Source organism: Diabrotica virgifera, chromosome 4 (genome assembly GCF_917563875.1).
Source record: "Diabrotica virgifera virgifera chromosome 4, PGI_DIABVI_V3a".
Lineage (NCBI taxonomy): Eukaryota > Metazoa > Arthropoda > Insecta > Coleoptera > Chrysomelidae > Diabrotica > Diabrotica virgifera.
The window spans coordinates 217578040-217594795 of NC_065446.1; the positions used below are offsets into that span (position 1 = coordinate 217578040).

Consider the following 16756-nt stretch of genomic DNA (forward strand, 5'->3'; position numbering starts at 1 on the left):
TCGGGGGTGAAAATTATTTTATTAAAAATAACCCCACAATTCGATAGAGGGACAAATTATAAGCAAAATTTGTTATATAAAGTTATTAAAATAAATCTAAACTTTTTGAGTTATTAAAGATCAAAGATTTTAATTTTTCGTGAGAAAAATGCATGTTTTTAACCGATTTTTCATAAATAACTCAAATATTATAAGTTTTTACAAAAAAGTTATTATTATCAAAATTGAGGCTAATAAAAAATCAAATAAACTCCTTACTAGAAAAACCTTTCAATGTTAACTAAAAGTGCGTTATAGGTAATTGACTGTATATTTTTTTCGTTGAGTACCCAAATCTAAGTATTCAAGCTTAAATACCGGGAAAATTATGCATTTTGTAACATAAACTTATTAAACATTTGTCCAAGATCATAAAAATATCTATCAAATAAGCCCTCGAACAAGTTGATAGCATTAAAATTTATGAATTGGAAAAGACTGCAAGACTTGTACATACTTCTAAATAGGTCAAAACGGCAAACAGGTGTATGTTTTCAAAAAAACTTTTGATAGTGTGTAAAAAACACAAAAATTTTTTACACACTATCAAAAGTTTTTTTGAAAACATACACCTGTTTGCCGTTTTGACTTAAAATTTATGCACCAAAAATGTATCTTTTAAAAAATTTTCCAAAAAATGTTATTGTTTTTTTGTAAATACCTCCGTTAATTTTTCAGATATCAGGTTCAGCTAAAAACTAGTTAAAAGTTGATTCTAAGAGATATTAAAAAACGTCGAAACTAGTATTTTAAACCTCTTAGGTTTTTAAAAATAAAAGGTTAAATGGCCCCGGTTACATGGTTCTCGCAGCAAAATTGAAATTGTAAACGTTTATATCTCGGTTATTTTTTACTCTGCGGAAATAGCAAAATCGGTAAAGTATTTGGAACAGAAAAAACTAAAATTTAGTTATATATAATTTTTTATGTATTGAGTATTTTTGGAGTTATTATCAAAAGAAAATGAAAAGTACGATAATTTTAAAAATTCTGATTTTTTAAATTATATCTTTTTTTTTTCAAAAATATGCATTCTAAAACGGTCAAAATTGTTGAAATCATTAACTATGTTAACCTAAAGAAATTCTTGTGAGAATTACTACAAATTTTAATTTTTGTGGAAATGGCGTATGTTTTATTTTTCACTGTTTCCTAAAAAAATCGAAAGGGTTCTCTTATTTTCATCATAACTTTTTGAGTTATTAAAGATCAAAGATTTTAATTTTTCGTGAGAAAAATGCATGTTTTTAACCGATTTTTCATAAATAACTCAAATATTATAAGTTTTTACAAAAAAGTTATTATTATCAAAATTGAGGCTAATAAAAAATCAAATAAACTCCTTACTAGAAAAACCTTTCAATGTTAACTAAAAGTGCGTTATAGGTAATTGACTGTATATTTTTTTCGTTGAGTACCCAAATCTAAGTATTCAAGCTTAAATACCGGGAAAATTATGCATTTTGTAACATAAACTTATTAAACATTTGTCCAAGATCATAAAAATATCTATCAAATAAGCCCTCGAACAAGTTGATAGCATTAAAATTTATGAATTGGAAAAGACTGCAAGACTTGTACATACTTCTAAATAGGTCAAAACGGCAAACAGGTGTATGTTTTCAAAAAAACTTTTGATAGTGTGTAAAAAACACAAAAATTTTTTACACACTATCAAAAGTTTTTTTGAAAACATACACCTGTTTGCCGTTTTGACTTAAAATTTATGCACCAAAAATGTATCTTTTAAAAAATTTTCCAAAAAATGTTATTGTTTTTTTGTAAATACCTCCGTTAATTTTTCAGATATCAGGTTCAGCTAAAAACTAGTTAAAAGTTGATTCTAAGAGATATTAAAAAACGTCGAAACTAGTATTTTAAACCTCTTAGGTTTTTAAAAATAAAAGGTTAAATGGCCCCGGTTACATGGTTCTCGCAGCAAAATTGAAATTGTAAACGTTTATATCTCGGTTATTTTTTACTCTGCGGAAATAGCAAAATCGGTAAAGTATTTGGAACAGAAAAAACTAAAATTTAGTTATATATAATTTTTTATGTATTGAGTATTTTTGGAGTTATTATCAAAGAAAATGAAAAGTACGATAATTTTAAAAATTCTGATTTTTTAAATTATATCTTTTTTTTTAAAAAAATATGCATTCTAAAACGGTCAAAATTGTTGAAATCATTAACTATGTTAACCTAAAGAAATTCTTGTGAGAATTACTACAAATTTTAATTTTTGTGGAAATGGCGTATGTTTTATTTTTCACTGTTTCCTAAAAAAATCGAAAGGGTTCTCTTATTTTCATCATAACTTGCTTAATTTTGATGCTATTAACTTCTACTTGAGCTCATTTGACAGGTATTCCGGACTTTTGACTAGTCTTTAACAAATATATTCTATAAAATGCATCGTTTTCCCGTTATGTAAGCTTGTATACTTAGATTTGAGTACTCGTCAAAAAAAAATATACATTCAATTACCCATAACTCACTTTGAAATAACATTAGTTAATTTTTTAAATGGGAAATGTATTAAATTTTTTATTATCTGTAATTTTGGTAATAATAGCTTTTTTACAAAATCTTCTAGTTTTTGAGTAATACGTGAAAAACAGCTTTAAAACATGCATTTTTTTAAGAAAAAATAAAATTTTTTATATTTAATAACTCAAAAAGTATTGATTTATGTTAATAACTTTATATAACAAATTTTGCTTAGAAGTTGCCTCTCTATCGATTTCTGGTATTATTTTTAATAAAAAAAATTTCACCCCCGAGAAGGGGTGGCATCCACCCCCAGGGTAAAAGCGCAAGTTGGCATCATGTCATCTTTGTTCCTTGAAGTATCTTCTAACTACTCACCAAATTTCATGAAAATCGATGAAAGTTCAACGAAATCCGGAGGTGAAAACCTTCAGTGACTCCAATATGTCGCATTATTTTCAATTTATTCTCACTCTCTTGTGATATTATACCCGATAATTTTTGATAATGTCCCGTCGTCAAGCATATTACGTCAGATGCCCTTCGTTACTACGAAAAAATACATTTAGTGACATTAATGACAATTAATGTTTTAAAAATTATAAAAGTGATGACTTTCAACCGTCAAATATTTATAACTGTGTTTAATTGTACTAATTTGTATAAATTAATTACAATAAAATTTTGTTTTGAACAGTTTTATTCATGAAATAATCGCAACAAATTGCACTCGATCTCTAAAATTAATATCGAATTTTTGCCCTCGTGACACTTTGAAAAAAACGTGTCACTCGGGAAAAATTCAATAATTTTAGAGCTCTTGTGCAATTACTACTGAAAATTGCAAATTGACTTTTACCTATTTCTATTTTTTCAAGTATTCGTCTATAAATTATTCTTTCCCACATTTTTGAGATTGGATTAGCCCTTAACTACTGATGTGGATGTTTCAGGACGTAGACACTTACTTGTGGTATGTCATACCGTTGCCTATGCTCCTTTATTTTTAATATGGTTTGACTTATATCACGGTATTTGTTTTTTACATCAACTACGGAATGATTCTTCATACTGCTGTAAAATAAAATTTATTTTTTTTTTCAAGACAATAATTATTATGAACGTATGCATAATATTAAAAAAATGGTGGAGGTTCTTAAAAAATCTTAATAAACTGAATTACAAAAAAAGGGTATTGTTAACTAAAAATGGCAAAACAGTGTTGAAAGTACTTGAAAGTAGAACATTACAAAATAGACAAGGCGAAAACGGCGGGTTCGTTGGAAAAAATATTCCCGTGAGTTTTTTTTTTTCATTATCACATTCATGAGACATCCTAGAATAAGGTTCAAGAAGTCGCCCACGCGAAAAGTGATCCAAATTTTTTTAAACAATTTTTTTTTAAACCAATTGCCAAAATCAATTTTATAGAATTGAGGCTTTTGAAATGTGGTCTTATTGAGGAATATTGAGGTCTGCAGAATATTGAGGATATCGTTGTTGAATAGAGTAACAAATCAATCGGTAATGCAGCGGCTAAGCAAAGACAGAGAAGTATTGAATATCATAGAAAGAAGAAAACTAGAGTACTTTGTCCACGTGATATATTTATTCTTAGAAGAATCTAAAATCAAAGGACGCAGAGGAATTGATAGTACCTTGTGGTTGAAGAGGATACTGAGAGTTGGGCAGCTGTTCAGAATAGTTCAAGAAAAAAGTATTGCCATGGTAATTTCCAACGCCAAGAGGACTTGATAATAAGGCATGTTAAAAAGAAGAATAATTTTCACTTCCGCTATTCGTTAGATGTGTCTTAGAGCTACCTCATTTCTTATGCGTTGACAAAATCTGCGAATTTTTGTGTTCCGTATAATACTGGTCATAAATTTTCTAGTTTATTCTTCTTCTCCAACTATTTTCCTTCTCTTATACCACTTCTTCTTCTCCAATATTTTCCTTCTCTTATACCTAGAGATTGCATTTGCTGGATCCAGCATCCAGCAATCCAGCCCAGCGCTATTTTTTACACGCTGGATCCAGCAAACCGTGCTGGAGCCAGCAGAGCGGATGCGCAAAGTGTCAAATTTGAAATAAATTACTCAATGCCTTCATTAGCCTCTTTATTCAAAGCCGTGAGTCGGCAACTTGCTATTCTATCGCGCTATAAACAATAAGTTGATCCCACTCTTTGACCGGTAAAACTGGCTGTAGAAGCTCTTTACAGAAGAAAGTACACTTTGATACAACCATGAAATTTGTCTTAAACAAATTAAATAGCCAGGTCTCTAGCTTTAGTGCCGATCTATCGGAAGCACTACTCAACAGAATCGCGGAACGGCACCTCTCTGAAGTTACAGGTACATTAATGTACTTAGAAAATCCAAAAAAGTATGACGAAGGACTAAACATCATCCAACCAATTTACGTCCACGGCTGGACATAGGTCTCCCCCAATTGTTTCCACACTTCACGGTTTTGTGCTGATTTTTGCCAGTTTTTACTAATCCGCCTGATATCATCTGTCCATCGTGTAGGCGGCCTTCCTCTACTTCGTTTATCTTCTCTTGGTCTCCACTCCATCAGCCTTCGTGCCCATCTTGAATCTTTCAGCCTGGCGACGTGTCCTGCCCAGTTCCATTTGAGCCTGGTGATACGTTCTACAACATCTGCGATACCGGTTGTTTGTCTGAGATCTTCATTTCTTATTTTATCCCGTAGAGTTACGCCCAGCATGGATCTTTCCATGCGCCTTTGAGCAACCCGCATTTTCGACGCTGTTGCCTTGGTTAGAGTCAGTGTCTCTGCTCCATATGTCATTACCGGTAGCACACATTGGTCAAACACTTGTCTTTTTAAACCGATCGGTATACTGCTCCTAAATATGTCTCTCAGAGCTCCGTAGGCTGCCCAAGCAAGAGTTAATCTTCTTTTTATTTCGCATGTTTGGTTATCTCTGCCAATTCTAATTTCATGACCCAAGTAAATGTACTTTTCCACTAGTTCTACTTCTTGTTTGCGTATAATCAGCTGTCCGCTAGGAATCAGATTAGTCATAAATTTAGTTTTAGAAAAGTTCATTTTCAGGCCTATTTTCCAGCAGATAGCGTCTAACTCATTTAGCATTTTCTTTACTTCTCCTAGGTCATCAGTTATAAGGACTATGTCATCTGCAAAACGAAGATGATTTAACTTTTCTCCATCTATTTTGATCCCTTTATTGTCCCAGTTGAGCATCTTAAAGGCATATTCCAGAACAGTTATGAATAGTTTTGGCGAGAGTGTGTCGCCTTGTCTTACGCCGCGTTCTATGCTTATTTGTTTGGTTTTATCATGTAACTTAACACTCATTGTTGCCTCTTTATAAATATTATAGATGAGTGTACTGTAACGGTAGTCAATGCGGCATTCATTTAGAGCTTCTAAAATGCTATCCAGCTCTATCGTGTCAAAGGCTTTATGAAAATTCACGAATGCTAGGACAAGGGGTTTATTATATTCTATTGACTTCTCAATTAGTAACTTGACTGCCTGCGGATGGTCGTTTGTCCCAAAGTTTGATCGAAATCCAGCTTGTTCTTTTGGCTGGTAAAAATCTAGCTTCTTTTCTACTCTTGATGTCACTACTTTTGTAAAGAGTTTGTATAAGTGGTTTAGCAGGCTAATGGGTCTATAATGTTCTAAGTCTGTCTTATCTCCCTTCTTATGCAAAAGTATTGTTACTGCGTTTTTCCATTTTTCAGGTATCGACTTTTGATGAAGGCATAAGTTGGAGAGATTTTTTATTTTACCTATAAGAATGTGGCCTCCGTTTTTAATGGCCTCTATTACGACTCCATCTTCACCTGGTGCTTTTCCATTTTTCATTTTTCTCAGTGCTTGATGGATTTCGCTAGTGGTTATCTCTGGTAGTATTTCGGAGCCTTGGTTTATTATTTTCTTTGAAACCGCTTCCCTCAGATTATTTTTGATTCAGCCTTTGGCTCCTATATAGTTCCAAATAAAATTCTTCTACGATATTTAGTACATCTTCTCTGTTTGATGTTATTTCGCTGTTTTTATTTTTTAATTTATGTATTTCGCATTTTCCGTTGGTCAATTTCCTTCGTAAAACTTTCAAACTTTTATTTTCTTCTATGGTTTTCTGGATGCTTTGAGTTTTATACTTCCTTAGATCTTTTCTGATTTCCTTTGACACTTTCTTGTTGATGTCTCTTAACACACTTTTTTCAGTATTTTCGCTTCCTCTCATTTTACTTCGCGTTTTGATTAGTTCTCTAGTTTCTGGGCTTATTTTTTCATCTCTCTTCTTTTTTGGGCAGTTTTTTCGTTGACTTTCTTCAATGGCTCTAATTATGTTTTCTAAGTTATTAAGGACTAAATATTAGTGTTATTAAGGACTAAACAATCCTGGTTATTTCCCCATAACGAAAAAGAATGCATGCGACAAGAGAAGAAAAATTTGTTGAGTCATATAAAAAATAAACAAGTGATTGTGGAACCAGTGCAAGAGGACATAATGGAAGTAGATGGGAAGATGGGCCAACTAATCCGGAGCGTGTGAATTTTACTTTAGAAGAAGAGCTTGAGATTGAATTGAAACGAGAAAGAGAAAACTTTTATAACAAAAAAAACTGGTTATCAAAAAGATTATGAAAAGATTTTGGAAAAAGAAATGACCGATTGTGACACCGAATTAGTGAAAGGCGATAATTTGTCCATGATCTATGGCTATTTAATGACCTTAAAACCAACCAGCTTAGAGGCCCAAATGGCTTCTTCGCAACCGGCTATATGTGCAGTTCTGTGCGAAGTAGGTTAGACGATAAGACGATAGTTAAATATGTTTTTGGTCTAACTTCCAAAAAACAAAATTATTCATGTTTCTGTTATTTAGAAATTTAGAATATAGACAAAAAAACAGTAAAATCGTGTTTTTATTTTGATTCAGGCTAATCTTGCAAAAATCCAGCTGGACTGAAAATGCTGCTGGATTGCAATCCCTACTTATACCACTTAAAATATCCCTTAATACCTATATTGCGCTTTTACCTTTACACCTGGTCGCTTTAGATTTGATTTAGCATATGCGTCTCGCATGAATATTTATCGTGCGAGATCAGGGGCCTGATTCTAATTCATTTCGACAGTCGCAATTTCATTTCGACACCGCCATGACAGCCGGAGAGTATAGCGATTCTTGGGGATATTAACCTTATCATGTTGAGACTGCTCAGAATTTGGGTTGGCGCTTCGGTTTCTTGGATTTTGTTGATAGTCTGGGAAAATTATCGAAAAAATACCATTTTTGGGAAAAATTATTTACCAGCTATTTTATTGCTAAAATCGAATCTTAAGATTGCATATATTAGTAATATGGGGTATGACAAGTCCGCAGAAAGTGTGTTATTTTATTTATAAACAAATTAGCACTCCTAAATCTTCTTTTTTTTTCAATTAGTGGTCTGTAACTCCTATAATTTTTCCTTTGAGCCAAAAACACTCAAATAAAAATTCACCGTAATTTAGTTCTGCACAAAGTTATTTTTTTTCCGATTTCCTTCAACAAAAATTTTACTCAGAAAATCCGAGTTTTCCCAAAAAATCTGCCATTTTCAATTAAAATTTTAGGGAAGTACCTAATTATTTATCAATAATTAAATAATTGAAGACATGAAAGATTTATTATAGTAGATTATACAGAGGGGCTAAATTATGGAATAAATTCATTTCTTTAAAACGGACGATTTTGGAGCAAAATCCCGAAAGAGGTCGATTTTTATTTTTAAATTACAATTTTTTGGCATATATTTCATACTAGTGACGTCATCCATCTGAGCGTGATGACGTAATCGATAATTTTGTTAATGGGAATAGGGGTCGTGTGGTAGGTCATTTGAAAGGGCGTTTAATTCTCTATTCAGTAATATAAACATTAATATCATTAGGTATTTATACAGGGTTGCCAAAAAAATTTTTGAATTAAATTAATTGGCGCAAAAAGAAGAATGTATGTAATTTATTTAACTCAAAATACATTGTACTGCTGTCAGAAAATAGAAAAAAAGGTTTATTTCACAAATAAACATTTCTTTTCGCTTAAATTAAATCACAAACAGCCTCCCTCCTACCTATTGGCAGTTTGAACTTTTAATTTAAGCTAAAAGCAATGTTTATTTGCAAAATAAACATTTTTTTCTATTTTCTGACAGCAATAGAATGTATTTTGAGTTAAATAAATTACATGCATTCTTCTTCTTGCGTCAATTAATTTAATTCAAAATTTTTTTTGGCCTCCCTGTATAAATAATGATATTAATGTTTATAATACTGAATAGAGCATTGAACGCCTTTGTAAATGAGCTACAACACGAACCCATATTCCTATTTAAAAAAATAATTACGTCATCACGCTCGGATGGATGACGTCACTAGTTTGAAATATATGCCAAGAAATTTAATTTAAAAATGAAAATCGACCTGTTTCGGGATTTTTCTCTAAAATCGTCCATTTTAGAGAAAATGAATTTATTCCATAATTTAGCCCCTCTCTGTATATCAGGAGACCGGCGACAATCTAACCAATAGTTTAGCAATAATTAAAATGTTAATTAAAAAATTTCGGTCGAAATAATAACCAGAAAGATTATGATACACCAGAATAACTATGATTTTCATATAAAAAAGCACTATACCTATTCAACGTACCTTACAGGATTGAAATTGGACCATTTGAGCGGTCTCAGGAATGTTATAAAGAAACAATTTTTTGGCTTATAAACAAATAGAACCCCTCAGAAAATATTAGAAAATATTAGAAACCCCTCAGAAAACAAATTGAATTGCGAGGAGTGATTCCAGGTATAACCGGTCAAATTTGACCGGCATTTGCGACAGAGTTATAAACAACAGGATTTTAATCTTTGAACCATTAGATACCTTTTAATTCCGGTCCTCTTTGTACATACAAATTTTCATATCTTCAAGACACTCATAACAAAAAAGATTTATGTCACTGTCACCAAATTATTTAATTATTGATAAATAATTACTTCCCTCAAATTTTAGTTGAAAATAAAAGATTTTGTTTGGAAAACCCGAATTTTCCGAAGAAAATTTCCGTCGAAGGAAATTGGAATAAATTATCAATGTGCAGAATTAAATTACTGTCAATTTTTATGTGAGTGTTTTGGTTTAAAGTTAAAATTTTCGGAGTTATAGAGCAATAATAAAAAAAAAGATTTCGGAGTGCTAATTTGTTTATAAACAAAATAGCACACTTTCTGTGGACTTTGCACAGCTATATTACTAATATAGGAAATCTTAAGATTTGATTTCAGCATGTCCAGCAATAAAATAGCTGGTAATTAATTTTCCTTGTCTTTTACTAATTTTCCCAGATTATTACCTCACATCTTTCATTGAGTTGATGATTCATGTTGTGGACATTCTCAATTATTATATTTCTAATTTAATACTACTCTATCTAATTCCTCAAAACAAGCAAATTTCAATTAAACCCAGCTATATTATAATACCTTTTGATTTAGTTTTCCTTGCAAGAAATAAACAAAACACATTTAAACTAAACCTAACCTCGCTTTTGGCCATTCATTCATCTCCGTGTCAAATAATTTCGACAGTCGCCATATTGAAAGCGACTTGTTTTTGGTCGAAATTTGATTTAGAATCAGGGCCCAGTAATCGGCAGATTTCTGCGATATTCCTGAAAATAAATGTGTCCCTTTTCGTGACGGGATTTTTTTTCTTTTTCGTCATTGTAGCTAAATTTAAGTACATAAATACACTTCTATTCAGCATAAATAGATCGAGTGATACTATCGAAATGGTTTTCGAAAATCTTTTGGTTGATAAAGCGGAATATTTCCATATCAATGCTTAAAAACGGTAGGTTCAAGAAAGCGTGTTTTGCTACATTGTAGCAAGCAGTCGCACGGTTACACAAAATAAAACCAAGAAGTCCGCGGCAGCATAAATTTCCCTCTGCAATTCGTATCCTTTTCCTTCCCTTATTTACATAGCACGTTGTACACTGAGAGAAGCTTTGTCATTCTACGGTTTACGGACATTTGTAATGTTTCCGTCGCTTTCGTGTTTTTTTTTCTCCCATAAATAAGCTATACAAATAAGTTGTTAGAAACCCCTAGCTCTAGGAACATTATTGTTACGATATTTATTAATAAATAGTGATTGATTAAGTATACCATAAATATTGGACCAAGAGCTAGCAACGTCGGAAAAAAATTTTAATTTTAAGACAACTGGTTCTTTAATATATTATTTCCTATGCTTCCTCGAACACCGTACCGGCCATCTGGCTGCTGATACAGGTTGCGTTCATTACTGCGCAGCACATTTGTACAGGTAAACATATCGAATTTAAAATTATTGTAAGACGAAAAATAATTTTGTCATTACGTTTTAAAGATTATTAGAAATATGAACTGTAATTGCCAGACATTTCTGTGGTTCAAAAAGTAATGACAAAAAATTGTTCGTCCTAAAATAATTTAAATTCAATATACAGGATGATTGATGAGTGTGATAAAGCTCAGTAGATCCGCTATATAGTAATAGATAGCAATAAAAGTTAATAATAAAAATTGTGGCCAACTTTCAGCTTCACATTACGAAATTAGTTAGATTGTTACAGGGTGTTTGATAACATAGTTGCAGACCAAACTTATGTTTTTTTTTTAATGGAACACCCTATATTTTATTTTATATTAGAAATCCTCTTAACTTCCCCATCAAAAAAATATAAAGGTTTGTTATGTTATATAGGGCTTTTACAAAGTTATAACCAATTTTTTATGAAAATCGTAACAAGTTCAGCTCCCTGTATAAATAAAAAAAGCACAACAGCGATGGTTTATTGGTGCCATATTTTTTTTTAAGAATTGTTGATACTGCTAATTTTTCTTATATCGAATACAGGGTGAGTCAAAACGCAAGTACATTCTTTTCTCAGAAATTTTAAATGGAACACCCTGTATTTTATATTACTATCGAAAAATATCATTACCGTACTTTACTTTTTGTATAATATTCCCTATGCCTAAATTTATCACTTATCGAGATATTTTCATTTTTCAGAGCAAGTTATTAGTTAGGGTGTTCTATTTAAAATTACTGTGAAAATAATGTACTTGCGTTTTGACTTACCCTGTATTCGATATAAAGAAAATTAGCAATATCAACCATTCTTAAAAATTTTGACAATCAACAAAAAATATGGCACCAATAAACCATTGCTGTTGTGCTTATTTTTATTTATACAGGAAACAGGAAGCTGAACTTATTACGATTTTGTCGATTTTCATAGAACGTTGGTTATAACTTTGTAAATACCCTGTATAACATAACAAACCTTTATATTTTTGTGATGGGGAAGTTAAGAAGATTTCGAATATAAAATAAAATATGGGGTGTTCCATTTAAACAAACAAAAGTTTGGTCTGCCACTATGTTATCGAACACCCTGTAACATTCTAACTAATTTTGTAATGTGAAGCACAAAGTTAGCTACAATTTTAGTTATTAACTTTTATTGCTATATATTACTATAGCGGATCTACTAAGCTTTTTCACACTAATCAATCACCCTGATTTTGTGTTTACCTGTACAGGTGTGCTGCGCAGTAATGAACGCAACCTGTATCAGCAGACACATGGCCGGTACGGTGTTCGAGGAAGCATAGGGAACAATATATGAAAGAATCAGCCGTCTTAAAATGATTTCTCGAAAACGTTGCTAGCTCTTAGACCATAGGTTATTATTATATGTAGATTTCCATACTACTCAAAAAATTTGATTTCGGCCTGGAGGGGTTTGTGTCACCAACAGGATATTTTTTCCTTATTTCTCTGAACTATAAGGCTCCTACGATGTTATATCTTCTCAATATTGTACTACGGAGTTGAATCCTGGACACTCACTGAAGCGATGGAGAAAAAACTTTTCGGGATATGGCTAAACAGGCGAATCCTAAGGATATCATGGACGGACAAGATAGCCAACGAGACCGTATTGCGAAGAATGGGGAAAGAAAGAGAAGTGATGCTTACAATTAAAAAGAGAAAGTTAGAATATCTCGGACACATCATGAGAAACGGCACTAAATATAGACTACTGAAAATAATCCTTCAAGGCAAAGTATTCGGAAAACAAGGTTTAGGGAGAAGAATATTATCATGGTTAAAGAACCTGAGGACATGGTTTTCCACAACAACAACTAATCTATTAGTCCAGAAAGCCACTGCGCATCCGCTAGGAAAAATATTCTAATTCGGATTTTTTGCACAATCTTACTCAAAAAGGACTCCTTTTAACAAATTTGCATGTTGCCAGGACCAAAAGGTAGTCAAAAATTTTTTAAACGTTTTTTTTTGTTTTTTTCCTAAAATTATTTTTTTTGCATGGAACAAGGTTTTTTTAGGTTTTTTGGATCATTCCAAACAGAAAAGGTCTTTAGTGACTTTTCTCTAAAAATGATAGTTTTTGACATATAAGCGATTAAAAATTGAAAAATTGCGAACTCGGCCATTTTTAACCCTCAAAAACTATGTGAAAAACTGAAAACTTGAATGTTGCCAGGGTAGGTAGATATTCTTTAAACATCGATTGATGAAATCCCGAAGAGTTTTTTGCAATATAATGTTCAAAACTCCTTTGTTTTTAATTTCTAATCACGCGTGCGCGATACTATTTTCCACTGTTGCATGTGTATACAGTATGGTGCAAATGAAAGGAATAAATTCGTTATTTCGTAAACCGGCTACTTTAAGAAAAAAACCCGAAACAGGTCGATTTTTATTTTTAAGTTATGATATTGTGGCATATATGGTATACTAGTGACGTCATCCGTCTGGGAGTGATGACGTAATAGATTATTTTTTTAAATGAGAATAGGGGTCGTGTGGCAGCTCATTTGAAAGATTCTTCAATTCTCTATTCAGTAATTTAAACATTTACATAATTATTTATACAGGGTGTCCAAAAATTTTTTATTAAATTAAATCATTTAAAAAAAAAGGAGTAGAAGGACACCCTGTATTAATAATTATATAAATGTTTATATTACTGAATAGAGAATTGAAGAACCTTTCAAATGAGCTAGCACACGACCCCTATTCTCGTTTAAAAAAATCATCGATTGCGTCATCACGCCCAGATGGATGACGTCACTAGTATACCATATATGCCATAATATCGTAACTTAAAAATACAAATCGACCCGTTTCGGGATTTTTCCTTAAAGTCGCCTGTTTACGGAATAACGAATTTATTCCTTTCATTTGCACCATACTGTCGGTGGAAAATAGTGTCGCGCACGCTTGATTATCAATTAAAAAACAAAGGAGTTTTGAATATTATATTGCAAAAAGCTCTTCAGGATTTCATCAATCGATGTTTAAAGAATATCTACCTACCTTGGCAACATTCAAATTTTCAGTTTTTCACATAGTTTTTGAGGGTTAAAAATGGCCGATTTCGCAATTTTTCAATTTTTAATCGCTTATATGTCAAAAACTATTATTTTTAGAGAAAAGTCACTAAAGACCTTTTCTGTTTGGAATGATCCAAATAACTTAAAAAAACTTTGTTCCATGCAAAAAAAATAATTTTAGGAAAAAAACAAAAAAAAAAACGTTTAAAGAATTTTTGACCACCTTTTGCTCCTGGCAACATGCAAATTTGTTAAAAGGAGTCCTTTTTGAGTAAGATTGTGCAAAAAATCCGAATTAGAATATTTTTCCTAGCGGATGCGCAGTGGCTTTCTGGACTATATTTAAAGCAACAGTTAATAAAATAATTATACCCAGAATGATCGCTAATATTCGAAACGAATAGGCGCCAAAAGAAGAAGAAGTTTTATTATCGAACAGATATTAGACGTTTTTAGTTTCTCAGAATGTTAAAATATTGCAATACATGTCACTTAGCTTTCAAGTATCTGTCTTATAATTAATTGACTTTTTGTTGATGTTATACATTTCGAAATGTACAGCTGGTTCCAAAAAAAACTGATACTACTCTTAAGAGGAAACAGTAGCGATCAACAGGTAGTGAAAACGCGTTCCAAGATTGCGGCTGTAATTTTGAATATTTTTTCGAGATATTTGGCACACGTATTCGTAATATAATAAAGAATGGCGGCACAGAGCCCAATTTGAAAAATATATTAATATGTGGAAATTACTCTGTAATTAAATACAATATTAAAAAAACGAGCTTGTACCGCCATTAAGAAGAACAAAAAAATACACTTTCTTCAAATAAACTTTTTTATCCGATGCCTAGATTTTGTGTCATTTTGGAACTACTAATGAAATAAAAAATTTTTTATTTTTATTTAAAGCTTATTTTGTAGAAAATTGAGCAGTGTACTTTCTTCTTCTTCTTTTTGTTTTTGGTCTCGCTGCAAGGCAATTACCAGCACGATTTATTAGGTGATCTTGATATAGTCTGGCTCTAAGCCATATCAAAATCGCTGACTATGTTCCTGTAAAAAGCTTTTGATGAGGTATGATATAATGAATATGAGTTTAATTATATTTAATTTATTATATTTTGAAGGATAAATACTTATTATTTACACACTGTCACTGTTACTGCCAAATCTTCTTCTTCTTCTTCCTTTATTGGGTTATATCCCTCGGGATAATTCGCCCAGCTTACTACTGCCAAATCTTAAAATTGGTCAGATAACTTCAACCTCAAAAAATGGCTGTTTGTTTGTTTATTTTATTATTTGTCTGTCATAATAAATATAAATATATGTCAGACCAATCATACACTGCTCAAAATGATCAAATCTTACTAAGAGTCGTATCAGTTTTTTTAGGAACCAGCTGTACATCAACATAATATACAATTTTCAACAAACTGTACCATAAATTTTAAGAGGTCATTAGGATAATGAATTCACTAGGCACTAGGCATGAAGGCACCTATATTTGTGACTTTTCTATACTATATGTACAAGCAATCTTTATATGGACAATGAAAAATCGTAAATATCATGTATGTACTAACATTCATGACTACTTGTTAAATTCAGAACCAGCGTCAATAATAAATCCATTTACTTAATTTACTTATTGCCAACTTGATGTAACATTTTTCTGCGAGTACTATTTCAACATTTACATTTCGCTCAATTGTTTTTGCAGGTTTCAGACGTGTCTGTTTTCGAAGTAAACATTAGATTCGTGGGTGGATTGTTGACGTGCTACGCCTTTACCGGCGATACTTTGTTCCGTGACAAGGCACAGCAAATTGCCGACAAATTATTGCCAGCATTCGACACCCCCAGCGGCATTCCCAACGCTCTGGTTAATTTTAAGACAGGGGTAAGTATTTTTTAGCTTTAATTTTACTTTACACTTAACTATTTTTTTAATTAGTTATACAGAATACATATTTCTGTACATAAATAAGTGTGACAAACTTTGGGCCAATTCTAATGACAGTTTGCTCTATAAATGTATGCCCGCAAGGCTGCAAATGCTTCGTTTCCGAGATACGAGATGTTGATTTTTTTCTTACAAACTGGCGATTTAGTTATTGCTCTAAAACCAGTTGAGATGTGCAAATTGAATTTGGTGAGTTTTCAGAGGTAGTTATTGCGCATTTTTTGACAAACAATTAAGAATTTTATATTCACAATTTTCGCGCATGCGGATAATGGTCTGAATTAAAAAAAATAGTACGCCACTGAGATATTTCAAATTAAAATTATTTTTGAATAATCAATTTGCGACAAAAAATCTATCTTCCCTTTTTTAATACGACGCGACGCGCCGTTTTCATGCAAAAAATACAACATCTTAACGCTTACAAAGTATTCGACATAAATATGTATAGTCCGTCCGCTATAACTTTTCCCATGCGGTGCGATTCATTTTCAATCAAATTAAGTCAAAACAGAAAGTGAAACCGAAAGTGAAAGTACGCCGATGTGTGTAGTATATAGTATACATACAGTATACAACATGTATATACACATCGACGTTCGTTTCAATTTATGTTTTGACTTAATTTGATTGAAAATGAATCGCACCGAATGGGAAAAGTTATAGCGGACGGACTATACGTTTCTATATTAATGTATTCAAATATTTTGCAAGCGTTAGGATTTTTTATTTTTTGCATGAGAACGGCACGTCGTATGAAAAAAGGGATGGTAGATTTTTTTGTTACAAA

The 16756-nt window shown here is 31.8% G+C and overlaps 1 protein-coding gene across 2 annotated transcripts in view; it reads left to right on the forward strand.

Moving 5' to 3' along the window:
* Positions 1–16756, forward strand: part of LOC126883295 (mannosyl-oligosaccharide alpha-1,2-mannosidase IA-like) — a 662535-nt gene that overhangs the window by 620887 nt on the left and 24892 nt on the right. For both annotated transcript variants that reach the window (XM_050648655.1, XM_050648656.1), the window contains one exon: positions 15724–15903. In XM_050648655.1, coding sequence (XP_050504612.1) covers positions 15724–15903 — 180 coding nt within the window. The remainder of the gene's footprint in view (positions 1–15723; positions 15904–16756) is intronic.